Source organism: Gamsiella multidivaricata (genome assembly GCF_025024155.1).
Source record: "Gamsiella multidivaricata strain RSA 2152 chromosome Unknown BC939scaffold_18, whole genome shotgun sequence".
NCBI lineage: Eukaryota > Fungi > Mortierellomycota > Mortierellomycetes > Mortierellales > Mortierellaceae > Gamsiella > Gamsiella multidivaricata.
The window spans coordinates 320,998-336,021 of record NW_026251726.1 but is presented as its reverse complement, the minus strand read 5'-3'; the positions used below and the strand labels follow the sequence as shown (position 1 = coordinate 336,021).

The 15,024-nt window shown below is 49.7% G+C and overlaps 4 protein-coding genes across 5 annotated transcripts; 2 read left to right on the top strand and 2 right to left on the bottom strand.

Moving 5' to 3' along the window:
• Positions 1-2: 2 nt before the first annotated feature.
• BC939DRAFT_421852 (uncharacterized protein) lies at positions 3-4,894 on the bottom strand. Its single transcript, XM_051553098.1, has 8 exons — positions 4,616-4,894; positions 4,245-4,481; positions 3,932-4,102; positions 1,766-3,793; positions 1,385-1,708; positions 1,050-1,269; positions 546-931; positions 3-435 (listed from the first exon to the last, which is right to left on the bottom strand). The coding sequence occupies exons 1-8, from the start codon at positions 4,619-4,621 to the stop codon at positions 46-48; spliced, it is 3,762 nt and encodes a 1,253-aa protein (XP_051414324.1). The 5' UTR covers positions 4,622-4,894; the 3' UTR covers positions 3-45.
• A 1,220-nt stretch (positions 4,895-6,114) lies between these two features.
• BC939DRAFT_445389 (CRAL-TRIO domain-containing protein) lies at positions 6,115-7,598 on the bottom strand. The gene has a single exon (XM_051554797.1). It carries the CDS (start codon positions 7,149-7,151, stop codon positions 6,288-6,290), a length of 864 nt encoding a protein of 287 aa, XP_051414323.1. The 5' UTR covers positions 7,152-7,598; the 3' UTR covers positions 6,115-6,287.
• A 1,569-nt stretch (positions 7,599-9,167) lies between these two features.
• On the top strand, positions 9,168-11,665 carry BC939DRAFT_445382 (uncharacterized protein). The gene is given in 10 exon segments (XM_051554796.1): positions 9,168-9,274; positions 9,543-9,608; positions 9,816-9,866; positions 10,001-10,012; positions 10,137-10,199; positions 10,323-10,471; positions 10,564-10,717; positions 10,828-10,925; positions 10,938-11,181; positions 11,292-11,665. 10 exon segments carry the CDS (start codon positions 9,265-9,267, stop codon positions 11,606-11,608), a joined length of 1,164 nt encoding a protein of 387 aa, XP_051414322.1. The 5' UTR covers positions 9,168-9,264; the 3' UTR covers positions 11,609-11,665.
• A 51-nt stretch (positions 11,666-11,716) lies between these two features.
• Positions 11,717-14,971, top strand: BC939DRAFT_90844 (uncharacterized protein). Of its 2 annotated transcripts, XM_051561986.1 has the most exons (6): positions 11,717-12,000; positions 12,113-12,239; positions 12,362-12,952; positions 13,079-13,189; positions 13,328-13,420; positions 13,525-13,679. In XM_051561986.1, exons 1-6 carry the CDS (start codon positions 11,927-11,929, stop codon positions 13,618-13,620), a joined length of 1,092 nt encoding a protein of 363 aa, XP_051414321.1. In that variant the 5' UTR covers positions 11,717-11,926; the 3' UTR covers positions 13,621-13,679. The 2 variants fall into 2 exon arrangements, with proteins under 2 accessions (XP_051414321.1, XP_051414320.1); XM_051561985.1 differs by lacking the exons at positions 11,717-12,000; positions 12,113-12,239; positions 12,362-12,952; positions 13,079-13,189 and adding an exon at positions 13,724-14,971 and having other exon boundaries at positions 13,332-13,420; positions 13,525-13,599.
• The last annotated feature ends 53 nt before the right edge of the window (positions 14,972-15,024 follow it).

Below are 15,024 nucleotides of genomic sequence, written 5' to 3'. Positions count from 1 at the left end.
GACTAGTAGTTAGTTAGTTTAGTTAGTTAGTTTTTTGTTTTGTTTTTAGATGCTAAATGGCCCCGAATCCACCCCATTCTGATACCTCAGCACACCCTCCTCCACATCGGGTATACTCGATCCTATGTACAATGCCGATCCAGCAGCAGCAGCAGCAACTCCAGTTCCAACCAAAGTCCTCGAAGAACCCATGCCCAATCCCAATTCCAATCCTAACCCTAATCCAGTACTGGAGGAGGTCGTTGGCGGCCAAGACGACGCAGGTGTCGAGGTTGAGGTGTTGGCCTCTAAATGGCTACCCTCCATGATCATAAATGCATCCACACCATGGTTCTTCTGAATTTGGACCAGCGCCGGGTCCTTATTTCCTGGGCCGAAACTCGAGAGGATCAGTCCAGATTCCTTGATATGAGTAATAAGACTTGGAACTTGAATCTATAAAATGCAAATGAAAGGAGAGAAAGAAAAAAAAAAAAAAAGGCGTTAGAAATGGTGCACTCACTATATGGAATTGATTCTCGTCCAGCAAAATAGGGAACACGTACCAAAGGCGTAGCCTCACAAATGACACCCAGCAGGTTATTACTCCTTGCGAATTTGACAGCCTCCTTGATCGATGTGCATCTCTTATCGTCCTCATGAAACTCTGTATCACTGGTAGAGGCGGTAGGGATTGCTGCAGGGGTTGTAGATCTTGGGAGCAAAGGTGAGTCAACCTTGCTCACAGATGAGGATGTAGAGCTAGGTGATGCGCCCACTGCAGAGGCAATGCTGGGCAACAATGGCGCGGCCGATCCATGCTTGGGTGAGGGAAGCGATTCTGGGTCGATGGGTTCCTTGCGCTTCAGTCCCTGCAGGTTTTCCTCGATCGCACGCGTGGGTCTTTTCCTGTTCTTGTTATAACCACAGTTCGTGCTGAAGAACACAGCATCTAGGGCGGAAAGCGAACAAGGACAGATTAGAAACACTTTGGTCGCCTCAAAAACGACACACACACACACACACACACACAATCATGCGCTGACAACGGTCCAGCAAAGGTTCCTTACAATTAGGCTGTTTCCAGTTCATGGCGGAGCAAATGACTGGATTAAACGACGAGAACATGAAGCTGCGGTGATGAGTCACTGAGGAGGAGTCGTAGACCGACTGCAGGATCGTGTCCACAAACTTGTTCACCTCCACACAGTTCGTCAGTCTGTAGTGCGTCCTCTCAGACAGGGTAGGGTATTTCAGCTCCAAATTAACTCCAATGTGCTTTGGCAGGATCTACGGTGTTGCAAATAGGAAAAAAAAAAAAAAGGTTGGATAGTCAGCAGTCGAATCCTGGTATCCCCTCAGTCAACGCACACTCATTCTTCATCGGTACTAGGTCCATCCGTACCTTCAAGACTTGCTCCAGACTCATCCAACGCTCATAAATCTTGCGCCTCCACTCGCCACTTCTCCAGCTGTTGGCCATGCGAGTTGTTGCGGCCTCAAAGTCCTCGTTAGAAGCAGCCCTCTGATGGATCAACTCGCCAAACTTCTTGAACTGACTGAATGTAACATCCGAGACCGCCAAGTCGAATCCCTCTACAGGCAGATACCAGCTCGCAAACACAACCGGAACCCAATCCCGAGTCATCTGGATCGACAGCTGGATGTATTCTCCTGAAAGTGAAGAGGCCGTGATAAACGACGGAATCATATTGCCAACCAGCAACGACTGCGACGACGAATGAGGCAGTGCACTACCAGAGGTCGACATGCTGACGGGCATAACCGAAGGCGTGCCCACCACTGGTGTCGTGGCCGCAGAGATGCTCGAGTCGATACTGTTGGTCGATTTCCAGTAAGTCTCCACACGACCACCGACCTCCAGCCGCACTCCCTGGAACGGCCTGATAACCGAATATTCGAAAGCCAGCTCTCCAACGACCTTCAAATGTGCATCAAACAAGGGCAGCACTCCCTTGCCCATGGACGATTCCAAAGACGAGAAAACACTTGGCAACGCAACCGCACGACCAATCGCCTTGGATCCAAATGTGGGGAAGATATCGAATTCCACTGTAAAGTGCTCCAGTGAATCAACCTGGAATCCAAACACCTCTCTGTCGTCGCCCAGGGGGAGAATGACATTATGGGGAATCATTCCGTTGTCGGGGCGCGATGAGATAATGAGTTTCAGAGACGAAATCTGAGCTGTGCCGTACAAATGAACCGGTGCCTGACGTGCTCCAGCCTTATCTGGCGAAGCATGATCTGGGTAGTTGGGATGACCCAGCGTAAGATTGATCTGGTACTTCTTGTCCAGATAGTTGTGTCCATAGATCCTGAATGGGATGATGGGCGGAGGCAGCGAAAGTGATGGGATAAAGTCCATGTCAAGATCGTCCATATTAGGGCTGGACAAGGATCCGGAGGCTGCGCCGAGAGCAGATTCAGTCGCAGGAGTGGATGTCGCCGCCATCATGCTGGTTGTCGTCAAGGGTGCTGGGGCGTCCATCGCAGTGTCCTCGGTAGGGGCCGTCTTACCCTCGACCTTGCCTCCAGCTTCTATCAGCAGCTCCACGCAATCTGCATGTCCCTCGCTGGCAGCATAGTAGATAGGTGTCTTGCCAAGCTCGTCCACGACGTTGACATTGCATCCAGCTTCCAATAAGATCTTCACACAATCCGCATGTCCCTCGCTCGCAGCGTAGAACAAAGGCGTCCAGCACATATACTTGTCCTCCTGGTCCAGTCGCGCACCGCGGGTTGTCAATGTCTTGGCCAAGCGAGTATGTCCCTCTCGGCAGGTGATATGCAGGGGCTCCAGGCCATCGGCATTGGACGCAATCACGTTCGCTCCACGTCCGATAAGCATCATAGCAATGTCTTCATGACCGTAGTGGCAAGCGAGGCTGAGAGGGATTGGATCGCCATCCTGACTAGCCTCGATCTCGGCATTATTGGCGAGGAATATTTCGACGCACTTTGTATGCCCGTTCATGATGGAGTAGATCAGAGGTCTGAAGCCGTCGTGATCCGTCGCACTCATAGACGCGTTCATTGAAAGTAGGTAGGTTGCACAATCTGCGTGACCATACATGGAAACGTAGTGTAGAGGGCGCCTCCCATAGACGTCCGCGCACTCAGGGCTGACGCCGTGATCTAACGCCAACTTGAGCAACGAGAGCCTGCCAACCATGGCAGCTTCATGAAGACAAGTCCTGTCACTGATGTCGTCCACGAATTTGAAGTTGATCAGTCCGGTCTTGACTAGCTGCTGAATGACAGTGTCCGAGGCACCTACTTCTGAACAGCATCGCCAGAACACCCGAGAGACAACCTCGCGCGCATTTTCCGGTCCGAGTTGATTGTTGTTGCTCGCATTGGTGATAGCAGAGGACTCTACTGAGGCCGAGTTGTTCTGGAGGGCAGAGGGCGTACTAAGGCGGCGTTCCAATATTTCCTGGACAAGCGATGATTGGTTGGTGGTGAGGGCGTTGAAGAGATCGGTCTCGAGTTCATCCATCTGTTGCTGCATTGGCGAAGAGAGCGCACCGACGGAAGAAGACTGCGAGGGCTTGGTTGTGATTGGGCTGGAGGGAGCGGAGGAGGACCGACTGTTGCCCTGCTGGATATTTTCAAGCTGGAGGAGGTGATACGCTGCATTGTCGGCCAATTCGACCATGGCATCCTGGTTGAAACAGGGCTGCAGCTCTACCTGGCGAGAGAGGTAAAGCTCCTTTGTGCTTGATTTTGACCGCTTGTCCCACTTTTTGAGAATCTTTCGAAATCCTGTTCCGTTTGTCTCGACGAATTTCTAATGGGCGATGGGGCGTAATGAAGGAGCCTTTTTTCTTTAATTCTCCTTCTTCGTCTCGGATAAGCAGCAATTAAGGAACAGTAACTGAGCAAACAACTGAAGGGGGAGAAGTTGCACTTCCCCTTCCACCCATACCTGTAGTTTGTTGAGGTCCTGTTCAAACTGCCGAAAGGCTTCCTTCAGAGAATTGATTGACGAACTGGTGCCTGGCCGTCCCTGACGCGATAGAATCACCTTTTCCTTGTCGATCAGCGAGCGCAGACGGACCTTGAGTTCTGATTCCTTTTGCAGATAGAATGTGTTGACCTGCACAGAATAAAGCGATACACATGTTTCCACCATTAGAGTCAATTGAAAGTATGGTCTTGGTTCTAGTTCAGGTTATCGCACCCTGTAAGGAGAATTAAAAAAAAAAAAAAAAAAAAAAAGAAAAGCCAAAGTGGTATACCTTCTCCAGCTCACGCTCCAGTTTGAAGAAGAAGGCCGCCTTCTGGGATTGCAAGAACTTTGAGTACTCATCCTCAGGAAGGACGGGTGTAGATCCCGGTGGAGGTGAGGCTGCGATCGTGACTGAGGTCTGTGCCTTTTCCTGAATAAGCGAGTTGATGATCTTTTTCAGACCCTTGTAGCTCATGTAATGGTTCTGCCATTCTGTGATCTGCTGGAACTGGATCTGCTTTCCAAACTATTGGTGTGAAGGCAAGGAAGAAGAAGGGAGAGGAGAGAGAAGAAGAGCAGAGGTATGAGTATTGCGCTTTCGTGTTTTTTCATTATTATATTCCATCGAGGAGTGATAAAAAAAAGAAAAAAAGCGTATACCTTCATGATGGGCAATGGGTTTTGGGATCAAGTGAATCAGAACGTGGTGGTGGGACCAGCAAGTGGGAGGGGAGGAAGAGTCGGGGAGGAGAGCAGCGACAGAGGGATGTGCCTGTGTGTGGTGTGTGTATCAGGGCGTCTGTAAAGTATGCGTGTATCTGTGTACGTGTGTATGCGTGTATGTGTGTATGTATGTGCGATCAAACAGCCATCCTTTATCCTTGGAGCAGTCTGGAAGGGAAGGCGTGGAAGTGAGGGCGAGGGATGGGGAGAGGGACTGCAATAGGAAAGGAAGGAGCAGGGGGAATTAATGAATGCTCTGATATATATATACCAATAGGTACGATACGATATGACAACCCCTCCCTTGAATTCTACGTGGTACGGGGGTGCAGGGGTGGTCTGGTTTGGAACGAAGGGTCTCCTGCCAACTCAGTCGCCCCAAGTGGGGTCGGTTCCATCGCCGGCCGCATTGTGTTGTTGTTGTCTCCCCGCCATCCCTTTCTTCTGCCTCCCCTCGGGGCTGCAGCAGAGGGCCCCCAAGCGAGTCCCTGCACAACGTGCGCCCGATTTGCATTCCCAGTGCTCGAAACTCAAAAATGCAGAAAACAACAAAAACATAAAGAGAAAAAAAACCGTTGTGCATCACTGGAGCTGGACAGAGTCTCTTCTTTTCCGAAAAGGATCAGATCAAGACACGCAGCGGAACATTAGGTCTTTTCAGATCCTTCTCCCGTGCAGGAACCAGCATCGGTCTACCATCTGCGCTTTACTCCCTCTTCTTTCTTTCTTTCACGAAGCTGGAACACCCTCTTTCTTTACAAGGCACCCCTTTCCCTTCCAGAGCATGCCTGCCCTATGGATATTCATCAAAATCGGCGGTCGGCCGGTCTCCTTATCATCCGAAACGATCAGATCGGCGAAAATGACAAACCAGCCAGTTTGTGTATTAATGTCAGATTCCTGATAGCTGCCTGCGTGGTCTATGCACCGGTGGCCTGCGGGTATGAATTACGGGTCCAACAGATACTCGACAGAGGGTCAAAAAAGGATGCGATGACGCTGGATGGCCATCTGCGGTAACGGATCATGGGTGAGCCCGTGGGTTGGATCAAAACTTGGATGGACAGGCGACAACAACAAAGCATGGCATGGCACGGCATTGCCACGCGGTAACCATGCGTGAAGCAAGTTGCACAAAGTGTTCATTTTTCAGCATCTGTCCAATAGGTGGGCTCTGACTTGTGCATCTCAGTGACAGTAGCAGGCAGCATGGCCAATGGACCGTGTGGGAGGCAACAGGAACAGCTGCACAGCTGAAAGGCGGGAAGAATACGCACAGAATAGTTGTTGCATCGCAGTTCTCCAATGTTAAAAAAAAAAATCGATAGACTCAGCATCAGCAAGATAGTTCCTTCTCTTTCCTTTCACTCGTTTGATCATACTCTGTGGTTATGATCGTGATCTTTGTCTTGAGCCTTCAATGTGGATAAGGCATTCTATTGTTGTTTTTATCGATTTGTTTATTTCTATCTATGTTGAGGGTGTGTTGAACGAATGTTCGCCTTTGTTTTTTTGAACTGGCGTGCTATTGGTGGTAGTGATGGCGTGCTGAGTTTCCTAGCCATCGGTCATTAAGAAAAAGATCCTCCTCCCTGCATCGTCATCCACTCTAGGCAGTCTTTTCTACGGGTGCGTTCATGTAGCGGGGATCCTTCCATGGGCCGGGCTCGCCTGTTTGGCATCCTCCCTCGCCAGGACACTCGCACGTGCCTCCAATAGTCTTGGGCAGATTCTCGGCATCAATATCCTCGAGCAAAGTCGACTGGTAGTTGCTGCCCAGAATGACAATCTTCTTGACTGTAACCTCATCCAGCAAGGGCTTGACCATACCCCAGACAGAGGTGAACATCATGGGGGCGTTGATGACATACATCTTACCCATCATCTCAGGATAGTAGTTCTGTGCGATTGCTGAGGTGCGCTTGATGAATCCAAAGGCGTTGGCGAACTGGCGGAGGGAGACACCCTTGAGGTCGAGGATAGTACAGCACTGTTCGATGTGGTGGCCAGAGCGCTTTGAGCAGGCGGGCATGCGGTCGGTAATCAGCTTCTCGTATGAGAGGACGTGCTGCTTCGTCATGCGATCCTCGTCAGTGACCTTGAACAGGGTCTTGATGTCGATCACACCGACGTGCTCGATATAGATGGGACGACCCTTCTTGTCAACGTTGTGGTAGTACCTAGGGTAGCAGCTGCGGACGGCGTCTTCCTCCTCAAAGACAAAGGTATCCTTCAAAGTGTCAACGCCGAGCTCCTTCCTCCAGTTTTCGCAATCGACGAACATCTTGTGGGTGTTGCCAATGTGGAACTTGCGGGCACGAAGGAAGCGGAGAAGCAAGTGATCATCATGACGTTCAGGCACGAAGATTCCCTCTGCCTTGATCAACTCCTTGAACTCATCAAGGGCATGCTGCTGTTCTGGGGTCAAGTTGCCAACGCGGCCGGGAAGGATTTCGGGGGCAGGAGTGGACATGCTATAGTGGTAAGGGTAGAACAAGACAGATCAGAATCGGACGGTTTATAGCATCCAATGAGGCGAGAGGACAATGTTCCATCGGCCAGCTTCCTTGCATATTATACAATTTCATCGAGGAAAACATTGGCTTGACCAAACAGAATCAGCCAGCATCTCTATCCTTCAATGGGCCAATAGCTTATCAAGACAAGGGTGGGAAGACTTACATGTATGATAAGGAGACAGTTAAAAGGCGGATAGGATGAGAGGAGACGGCAGCTGGATGTGGGGTGGTGGTGGTGAAGGTGAGGGTGGTGGATGGATGAGATGGGATGGGATGATGGGATGAGTTGGAGAGAAGGAGAGAAAGAAGGATGATGCTGAGACGGACGAGGTGGTATAAAAGGGAAAAGGGAAAAGGGACAGGCAGGCAGACAGAGTGATAGGACGCAGTACCGTTTATAAATAAATTTTCATGGAGAATGAAAACAAGAGAGCTTCTTCCTCCGTCGCCTTTGGGTCTTCGTCGGTCGTCTGTCGCGAATTGGGAGCTGGTTAGACCAATCGACTGCAATCAATCCAATCGGCCTACCGCATGGATACGCTCTGCACGGCACTGCACTGCACTGCTGCACTACACTACACTACACTACACTACACTACACTACACTACACTACACTCCACCCCAACAGCTCTCTCCTCCCCTTTGGCTCCTTTTTGCAGCTCTCTTCACTCGCTTCACTCTCTTCTCTCTTCTCACTCGCTCGCTCGCTCACTCTCTCTTTCTCTTCTTTTCTTCTTTCTTTCTCTTCTTTCTTTCTTTCTTTCTTACTTTCAACCAGTCTATCTATCTATCAGTCTATTCAGTCAGCCTTGCTCCACTGCTTTGTATATTTATAATAACATAAACTCCACGTCCACATCGACTCACGTTTGCCAATGCTGCTGCAGAATGCTCAGCAAATGCTAACACTCTTTCCGTCCACGTCCTTCTTCTATATATACCCGGTCCGGCTGTTGCCCTCCCAGCCCACTCCACCTCATCATGACCTTTTTTTCTTGACAGATATCCCCAAGAGACGATGACGAAAGCATAAATCGCGGGTAGAGGAGAAAATCCCCTGGCCATTGTGTGTCGGGTGCATGCATCCTGGAGAAAGCGTAAGCGCCTCGCCATCATCCCCAATAGCCTTACCTTGGCCTCTTGTCGCCCTTCTGTTACAATCAGGGGTAGCAGGACGCATTTTTAGGAGGATAAATGCAGGCCCATCGAATGGCAAAAAAAAAGGACCGCAAACAAACAACCTCGACTGACTCGATCTTCGCCTGATCCAGTTGTCGGTACAGGTAGTCAAAACTGAATGCAAGGTGCATGCTGCACAAATCCTATGCAGAGTGCTCATATACATTTTAGTTTCGCTATCCATAGCAAATTAACTTAATTTTTCTTCATATTTTTAGCGCGATGCTGTGCACCATATCTCGATGCCGATGTATACCATGGACGCTCTTGCCCTTGCAGACATTGTTATAATCGTAATCAATTGCCACGATCGATCCTGATAGGCCTTCTAGATACCATCTATCCCCCAAGACCTTGTTTGTATCGATACCTCCAGAGATTGCGAGGGAACAGGAGTAAAGAAGGCTCTGGCGCTCTCGCCAGCCTGTTTTTTGGAGAGAAAACTCAATACATCCTTCCTCTCGCACGCTCTGTCTCAAACTGCTCTCCTGTCCAAGTACAGACAGACAACAGAATGCAAACAAAATAAAACAAACCGAAAAAAAACAAACAAGTCTCCACTCAATATTCTCACCATAAGATGGTGCTCCTATCGCTTTTACGCAGAGTCCTAAAGACTGAGTACGCGTGCATTGTTTTTCGAGTATAAAGCCATAGGCTCCTCCTGGCAGACTCTTACCAGTTGCGGCACCCAAGTTTGGTGGCAAAATTTAAAAGTCATCAGGTGATCCATTAAGCCACTCCATTGTTTTCATCCTTTTGCAAACTTGTGCTGCCCACTAAAAAAATGAGCTGTGGTGCAAAAACGCAGCAAGGGCCGTAGGAATACAACAGCACTTGAGGACAGTTTTGGATCCTCCTCTTTTCCATCACCCCATCCACACACCATGACCGAAGGTGCGTCCTTGGCTATGCTAGAACAGTAACCCAACCACTGTTGATGACTTTCGACGATCCGAACTCAACACACAACGTGGGCACTATCGACACGCACCAGTTCAAAGGCTTTTTCTGTCGTCTTCGCCATATCTTATCCCAACTCAGCATGCTTTGTCTCTATCAAAGTAATTTAGACAACTCAGGTCCTTTGTACCATGCACTGCAGTCGCTAACCTTTGCATATCCCTTGCTCTCTCGCTTCCTTGCCTTTCCCCCCCACCATTAGTAGGACAAAAGAAGCAAAAGAAAAAGGGTACCAAGATGGCCCTGAGTGACTTCTTGTCGGATCCCTGTACGTGTTATCCTGTTTCTTGACCGACACGGTTCTCCCTGTCGAGTTCTGCTCTAATAACTCCAACCTAGCGAGGAATGACTATCCAGCCCAGAAACTTTTTTTTTCGTGTTGCTTACTTCTTATTCTCTCCCTACCTCCACGCTCCTTCAATATGTTCTTCTCCTGCCCTCGCTGTTAATGCCCTTGACTCTGACCGATACCTAGCCACGGGATCCTGGGCTGACGAGATGGACGATTTGCCTTCTGCCCCTGCTGGTAAGTTTACTGTTGTGTGCATCTCCCAAACGGGCCAATTTCCACATGAGCTACTCTAGGAACAGCTCAGCTGAACCCCTCCTCAAATTGTATTCTAACGCCTGCACGTGTAACCCCACCTTTTCAATTCATAGCTGCCAGTCAAGGTACAGGAACTTCGGGATTCTTTGCGCTCGACCTAACACTTTGCGGACGTTACTACACGTGCACCTCCAGCGATTATTTTACTATTATTCACCCGATATGCAATTTCTTTTGTTGGCGACACAGATAGCTACCGCTCCGGTGGATTCGGTGACGACCGCGGCAGTCGTGGCTTCTCGAGCCGTGGTGGTATGTCAAGGGAACCGAATACGACAATCGGTTTGAGATTGTTAGCATTATGACAGGATGCCGACGCACATTTACGATGACTAACCTTTGTTATCGTGGACAAACTGTTACAATCTTGATTAGGATACGGAGACCGAGAGGAGAGAGACTCGCGCTTCGCACCCCGCGCTCCCGTCGAACTCCCCACTCGTCCCCCATACACTATCCATCTTGGCAACCTGCCCTTCGATGCCACCGAGTCTGACATTGAGGGCTTCTTCCTTGAGTCCACTGTAAGGGCCATATGTCAAGGAGCGATGATTTAATCAACGAAAATGCTGTAATACACAAGTGTACTAATCGCACAAGAAATCGCTATTTTTAGATCACTAGCATTCGCATTATGAAGGACTTTGAGGACAAGCCCAAAGGATTCGGCTATGTCGAGTTTGAGAGTCTGGATTCGCTGAAGAAGGCATTGGAGAACAACGGCCAGAGTCTGTGCGGCAGAAACGTCCGTGTCAGTGTTGCGGAGCCTCGTAAGTGGTGGAGTGGATCATATTGGACCTTTGGACCTTCGGACCTTTCATTTGATATTTTTTATATTCTGACTTTTTTTTCATTATTATTGTTGTTGTTTCTACAATAGCCCGTGAGCGCGAGATCCGTGAGGACCGCACCACTGGAGAGTGGCGTCGTGCTGACCCTATTGCTCCTGTAGGAGGCCGTTTTGGCAATGACCGCGGAAATGACCGTGGCAATGACCGCAGTGGTGACCGCAGTGGTGACCGCAGTGGTGACCGCTTTGGCGGCGATCGTGGCGATCGCGGTGACCGTGGTGAGCGTCGCGACTTTGGATCACGCTTCAATAACTCGGAGCGTCCCCCAGACCGCACTGCCGTCAACAGTTGGAGACGCGATGAGCCTTTGCCTCCAAGTGAGACTCGTCCTGGCTGGGAGAAGCCCAAGGAGCGCGAGTCCTCCTGGGGTCGTTCCGCTCCAGGTAAGGCGGAGTGTTCATGAACAGTCGTGGATATTGTTTCCATTTTTTCTATTGGGCGAGACGTGTCTAACCAGTCTCTTCACGCCTTGTCTTCATCCTCGCTTTCTCAGCAGGAGCCTCAGCAGGAGCACCAGCAGCAGCCCCTGCGGCCCGCAAAAAGTTGGAGCTCAAGCCGCGCAGTGCTGATGCCCCAGCTCCAGCAGCATCTGGTGAACCCAAGGCTAACAAGTCCAGCCCCTTTGGCGCCGCCAGGCCCATTGACAACGATGAGGCCATTCGTCGCGTCGAAGAGAAGCTGAAGCAGGAGCAGCAGGAGAAGAAAGAAGCCGCTGAGAAGGCTCGCAAGGATAAGAAGCCCGCTGCCCATGCCAAGGGTGAGGAGGCTGCGGAGGAGAAGAAGGAGGAAGAGACCGAGGTCAAGGCCTAAGAGACACCTTTTGTTTTCAATATTTAGACCTGCACTTTTCAAAAAAAAAAAAAAAAAAAAAAAAAAAACGACCAGAAAGAACAGTTTTTCATTTTCACACTGTTTAGCATTCGTGTCTTCTTTTTATCTTGTAAGGAATTTATTATCCAAGGAAATTCGGCAAAGCTGTTGAGTGACGGCGATCTGGCAGTGTGCAACCAGCCACAACAGCAAAATTTGTTTATGCTTCTTTGAAGAACTTCATGCACGTTGGACAAAACCGTTTTTCTGTTCTCATTCCAAAGACCCTTTCTTTACACACTCCGCTACATTGGCGAGATGGATTACGATGACGAGTATGATCAGGCCCAGCAGTACGAAGACGAGCTTTACAAAGACTCGAGCGACAAAAGGTGAGTGCCATGGCAGACTGGACGAACTCGCGTGGGGTTTATCCGCAGAGTAAGGACGAGTGCTTGCGGACACAGACAACTGACTACTGGTACGCTTCTCACGATGCCATAGCGAGTCCAGCGACGAGGTTGACAGCGAGATTGAGGATACGATATTAAGCCATATCCACTACTCCACCAACGTATACAAGAAAGCAGGCACGACACCCATAACGCCTGCAGGAGACCAGGAATCTAATGTATGATCATGCTACGCTTTTTTATTCAGGAGCAGGAGGTTGCTTGCGCCTTGGCCGAGGACACATAGGCATATTAGTGCACCTTTTAACAATCGAAAGATCCGCTGCATTGGTTTTTCTAGGATACTTTTCTTGACAGCACCGATATACCAGGACCAACAACACCTTCGTCAGTACCTCCAAACGGATATCTTGCAGTAACACCGACCGCAGCAGAGGATTATTTTCGTGCCGTCAATCAAGGAACGGAATTAGACTCAGAGAGCGAAGAGGGCCTTATCAAAGGCGCCAAGAAGGCCAGCGCGACCACAGCTGGTGCAGGTATCATCGGCAGCAAAGCCAGCGATCATAAGCGCCCAGTAGAGGACGAGGAGGAGTCGCGGTACAGTGTCGAGAGGAAGAAGGAGATCCCCAAAAATACATGGAGCCAACATGCAGAGAGCCCACAGGGTCCCGCAGATGAAAGTGCTGGCACTGATTCAGAAGGATCGGAGGCGGAGCAATCTATTGGATCGGCGAGTATTAATGAGATCAGCGACGACGATGAAACCGAGGGTGCTCCACAGCTCAAGAAGATGCGCTTGATCGATGACGCGGAGGGACTCAACGAACATGTGCTGGATTTGGGAGCATCTATGAAGGATCTGGAGGATGAGGCCAACAACTACGATCTGGACACGGAGCTGGGACATTTGGAAGACGAGAAGTTCAAGGTGTGTTTGTGTTTCGTCTCTCAATTTTCGTAGGCGTTTCTTTGTGGTTTCCATGCAACGCGGTAGATCGAAAACCGGACATGTTTATCTAACATTTGCACATTTGTTTGTCTTTTGCGGGATCAGGGGCACAGCCGCTACTATATGGGACCAAAGGATCAGAAATCAAAGTCCCTGATTGTCTGCCACAGGTGTGATAAAGTCGGACATATCGGTCGTGATTGCACTACTGTCGTGGTAAGTTTTTTTTTCGATGTTGTGATGTTGCGATATTGCGATATTAATATTGTCTTTCTTTCGGATGTTATCTTTCCTTCTACATCGGTTATACTCAACTAAACATTCTTCGCCTTCGCCGCGGACCCATTCTATTAGTGCAATGTTTGCGGAGCAAAGGATGAGCATGCAACAAAGGACTGCCCGCACTCGATTTGCTACAATTGTCGGAAGAAGGGCCATGTTGCCATTGTAGGTTGACCTGTCACTGTTCGACATATTCTCTTCTGCTCAAGATTTACATTCCCCATACGGTCTTCTAAACCGAACGATTCTTTATTACATCTCGCAAATAGAATTGTCCATACGAAAGAGGATATGCATTCAAAAACTACTGCAGGACATGTGGATCAAAAGAGCATGCAACGGAGGTATATACTGCCAGCTGCTGAGTGGCCCTTTTTTTTTTGTTTTTTCCTACTCCGTGCATGAAACCACAGATCATCTAACCGTTTTCTACTTTACGCTTGAATGGGATTTAGGATTGTCCGACAGTATGGCGCGAGTATGTGTTTGATTCGACCGAGCCGCGACAATCAGCCATCAAGTACTGTTACAACTGTGCTTCACTCGGACATTTTGGAGACGATTGCGATCTAAGGCGGCCTACGTACGTCAAGACAGGTGGATCAGCTTTCCATGATACGAAGACGTTGTCGTCTTCTTCTTCATCGTACCATGGCTCGTCGTCGTATTCTTCACGCCCACGACATGATGATAGGCACTCGGACCATCGTGATAGTCGGTATGACCGCTACAGCGACTACAGTCGACATGGCCGATATGAAGATCGAGACAGAGACAGGGACAGGGACAGGGATAGCTATAGAGACAGAGACAGTCGACATAACAGCAGTCGAGATCGAGATCGTGGTCGGGATCGGGATCGTGATCGTGATCGTGTGTCTGAAAGAGACAGGGACAATGATAAATCCAGGGGCAAAAGTAGGACGAAGGCTCATCATGATGGGTATGGGGATGACTACATCAACGACCCTACCAGCAACAGCAGCAGCAAGATTAACAACAAAAACAGTAAGGGCCCTGGGAATTCGAAACGCAATGATACCACCAAGGGCTCGTCATCCTTTGCACCAAGCCCGGAGATGGCTCCTACGATGGCGACGGGCGGATACATTGGAGCTAACAGCAGCAGGAGCAGCAACAGCAACAACAGATTTGGCTCGAATTCCTCAAGGAGCTCTCCCTCGGCCGCGGGCAGAAGCGCAGACAACCCCGTGGTCATTCCATCGTCACCCTCTTCTCCTGGCCCGTTGTCATCAAGAGCCTCGAGCAATGGCAGTGGCAGCGGCAGCGGCGTGCGGGTGGTCCACCCATTACCTCAAAATCCTAATCGCCGCGCCGTGAGCAGCGGTAATAACAATTGGCGGAACAACCCAGACCGGATAGCGAACAGTACCGGTGGAAGTGGTGGAGGTGGGGCGTCTTCATCTTCCTCAGGTCGACAATCCATGGCGGAACAAAATGCTTTTCCGCGTGGCAATAACAATTCTGATAGAAGCAGTTCTGCCGGTGGTGCGTATGGCTCGTCCGAATTGATTGGTGTCTCATCTCGGCCATCTACCCCTGTCCCTGCCCCTGCCCCCGGTCCTATGTACACGGGAGGATATTCTCAGAGGCGGTAGAATCCTTCTACTGTCTGTGCCTTCTATTAAAGAATGACCACCGTTTCTTTATCTCATTACACGTCCCCCTATATACGACTTCAATTACTTGCATAGACTATATCATCAAGGCAACGAGACCATGCGTGTTTCGTTTGTCAAGTATTATTC